General features: G+C 40.0%; 1 protein-coding gene across 1 annotated transcript; it reads right to left on the reverse strand.

Annotated features, from left to right (window-relative positions):
• Nucleotides 1-213: 213 nt before the first annotated feature.
• zgc:112001 (uncharacterized protein LOC550384 homolog) lies at nt 214-2,423 on the reverse strand. The gene has a single exon (XM_039780916.1). The coding sequence runs from the start codon at nt 2,191-2,193 to the stop codon at nt 1,309-1,311; it is 885 nt and encodes a 294-aa protein (XP_039636850.1). The 5' UTR covers nt 2,194-2,423; the 3' UTR covers nt 214-1,308.
• Between the last annotated feature and the right edge of the window lie 1,328 nt (nt 2,424-3,751).

A 3,751-nucleotide genomic window follows, 5' to 3' on the forward strand; every position in this document is an offset into this window, starting at 1 on the left:
ATATATATATGTATATATATATATCTATATATATATATATTTTTTTTTTTTTTTTTAAATCAAACTCCAAATTCAAGAATAAACTGTTATACTCTTTTATACTTCTTCCTTCATTGGTCATTTATTGTGTGGCAATTATAGTTGCAGTGATGAGAAAAAGCAGATATCAACAATGCTGAATGTCATTCATGGGGTCAAGAAAGACACAACTAGATCATTGGATTCCTATTTATTTTAAAATATCAAAGCCATCCAAAGAGTTTTCAAGTCACCTGGCTGTTCTCAAATTATCTAGACCAGGGGTCTTCAACGTTTTTTAAGCCAAGGACCCCGTAACTGAAAGAAAAGGAGCAGGGACCCTCTACTACATAAAAGGTATAAAATCAAGTTGCATATTAAATTGGGCCTACAACAACCTGTAGGGTGGCCTAAAGTTCTTATACACATCTTTTTTTGCATAGAATATTAAACTATTCAAATAAAATAACAATTGTTGGCATGATTTTATAAATAATGTTTTAATGTTAAACATACATGTGGCACAGTGAATCGTTAGGATTAACTATCTGTGTATGGCCTTAGTGACTACCTTACCTATAGGCATAAGCAGTGGGGATTTCTATTTGCTAATATGTTGAATTCATTCAAGACTTTTTAATTTTTGAAAATCTTTCAAAAATTAACAAGAATTTGGAGGCCCCCATAGGGGTCCTGGACCCCCTGTTGAAGATCACTGATCTATACGATCCATTTCTTCAACATACGTACTGTTAAATAAAACCCAAATAAATTAAAATCAAGATTAGCACAGTTCATGTAGACTGGCGTTGGTCTACTCCTCTGATATGATACAGTTGCTTTAATAGCAGTAACGTTAGTATTAGTAGGTAACACTTAACAATGAGGCAAGACAAATAAACTGCTTAATAATGCCTGAATTTGTGTAAAAAGGTTTAAGAATATGGCTGTTTATTCCTGGTCTTCCCACTGCTGGCTGCCCTTCAAACTGCCACTACAGTCCAATCAACCTCCAGCTCCAAGTAAATGTAATCAGTGGGCCAAACAGTGTGATAAAAGTCACATCTTAAGATAAGATTCAATCATTTGTTCCCTGACAGTGTTTATTTGTGCAGCCCTAAAATTAAGTGTTACTGATTTATAGCTGCAGGCACACACACACACACACACACACACACACACACACACACACACACACACACACACACACACACACACACACACACACACACACACAATGCTAAAATAGAACATTATTCATACTGGAGCATGCTTCATGTCATACTAATGCTACACCACCCTCTGCCTGTCGCGCTGTGTCACAGGCAGACCCGGTGGTTTAAGGGAGGAGGGGATGGGCAGCTCATGCAGGCTGTCCGGGAAGGTCGCAGGGCTGAGCTGCTTCAGAATAGTCTGCATAGCAGCCAGGACCAGCGGCGCCGGGCTTCTTTCAGCCAGGTACTTGTACGTCTCCTCACCCAGCACGTCGCTCCAGCGCTCCGGCTCTCTGCTCAGAGCCCCTTTCATCTTAAAGTGAACCTTTGGCATGAACATGAGCAGGTTGTCCAGACACTGCCTCCTCTCCCCGCCGTTCACCTCCTTGGAGTCCCTGAGTTTTTCCAGAATGACATCCAGCGGCGTCAAGCCACTGTGGTCCAGGGCGTGCGGGGACGCTCCGTTCCCCAAAAGCATGATGACCGCCTCGGGCCGCATGAGCTCGCAGGCCAGATGTAAAGGGGTTCTCCCGTCCTCCATGTGAAAACACCCAGCTCGGTCCGTGTAGGAGGTCCCGCGGGGTATCCGGTGGATCTCCTGTAAGATAAGGCCGAGAATGTAGCGCCTGTCGTAGCGGACAGCCATGGCCAGGTGTGGGGCGGAGGACGGGCAGCAGCAGAAGCGCTCCCCGGGCTTTGCTAGCGCTTCGTCGGTGTACCGGCTGAGCAGGTACTGGGCGTACGCCTGGTGATCGTGAACTACAGCGTAGAGTAACGCCTCTGACGGGGTATAAATCCTTTGGCTGGCGTCCTCCTCCTGGTAAAAAGTCTCCATCGTCCGCATGTCCTCCAGCATCCAGACCGGTTTCAGGTCCCGCACAGCCCGATAGAAGAGCAAGGAGAAGGACTTGCGATGCCCCTGAATGCTCTGAGCCGCTAAGCTGACAGTTACAGAGGCCATGGCGACAAGCGACCCGAGTAAACTAACTCCTCGACGGGTTAGATGGCTTCCTTCATATCTTCATAGCCATAACTTCAAGAGCTGTGGAGTCACAAGAACACAGCCAGATAGAACATGGACACATTTTGTTTACTTACAAAACAACGACTAGCTCTGTCGTCAAAGTCATTTACAAAGTGACTGACTCACATTCCTGTACACTCCACAGCTGCGGGATTCTGCTATGCAGTACTGAGCCGAGCTAGTACGCATGCGCATGTTATAATAACGTCAAAAGAGTCTGGAAAACTTTATTGACAACTGAGTTACAATATTTCCTTACGGTTCTTATTTTTTAAAACAATTTAAGAATGTACAAACAGTCATCAGTCATCAAATCAGTCATTTAACAAGAAAAGAAAGACATCAAAAAGTAATAAAGTAATACAACAATAATAACAATAATAATAATAATAATAATAATAATAATAATAATACACACATAAATATACATAAAAAAATAAGAATAATTTCGGTGACAGACTTCTGACAAACAGTTTAGACTTTACTGAGACTCAAAATAACAATATCAACTTAAAATACTTAAAATATAGTGCTAAATTAAGAAATGTACCTTTAAGAAATTTCCCCAATAAGATAAAAAAGGTAACAATAGTATACTGTTATCATCACTTCCAAAATAGTTAATCACATATATATATCTTTTTTACCTTCAATAACTATTGCATATATTGTTCATAATATACAGTAGGCCTACCACAGCCAGCGACCTCAGCTTATGAAACATGTTTTGGAATGTATGAAACATAACAGAGGGCAACGTTGTTAAATCACCAGAGTGCTAAACAATATGTATAGCTGAGAAATGTATCAGAGGCCAGACAAAAGCTATTGTGGATCATTTCTTAATATCGTTTAAAAAGATGATTTCTCATCCATATCATTTTCAAACATATGGGAAAAGGTTTTTGGACTTTCCTCTTCCCTGGCAGAAAATGTATAGATTTATTTACAAGGCAAGTTATTGTACCTCTTTATGGGTTTTCCCAACTTAAATTGTTTTACAAGATGTTGCCACAGGAAAAATGCTGAAAATATGGCTAATAGCTGATAGTGATGTATGTAAATGTGCTAAGGAGGTGGAAGTTATAATGCATTTTATTATATTTATTATATTATATCCTCTGCACATCCTTTATATCCTGAACTTTTGCACATCCTGCACTAATCCATATAGCCTCTTGTTTCTTTCTTAATGTTATATAGTTATATGTATGTGCTATTTGTTTCTGTATTTATTGTTTGTTTATTTCAGTGTTTAAATATGTTTTTATGTATGCACCATCAACCAAAGCAAATTTTTTGTTTGGGGATCCGGTGACTCAAAACGGGGGTTGGAGGTAACGAAAAAAAAGAAAAGAAATTACACTGCCTACGTAGCTTCTCTGACTAAGAAAACCTAAACAATGCTATGTGTACATCAGGGCAATGTTTATTTTAATTTCAGAACATGCACTGCATGGGTACGAAATGTAATGTCTCCACATTCGCCTGCCAA

Source organism: Perca fluviatilis, chromosome 18 (genome assembly GCF_010015445.1).
Source record: "Perca fluviatilis chromosome 18, GENO_Pfluv_1.0, whole genome shotgun sequence".
In the NCBI taxonomy this organism is placed as follows: domain Eukaryota; kingdom Metazoa; phylum Chordata; class Actinopteri; order Perciformes; family Percidae; genus Perca; species Perca fluviatilis.

What these genes read in the sequence shown, in the direction of transcription:
- zgc:112001 (XM_039780916.1), bottom strand. Translation starts at nt 2,193, where the DNA reads ATGGCCTCTGTAACTGTCAGCTTAGCGGCTCAGAGCATTCAGGGGCAT.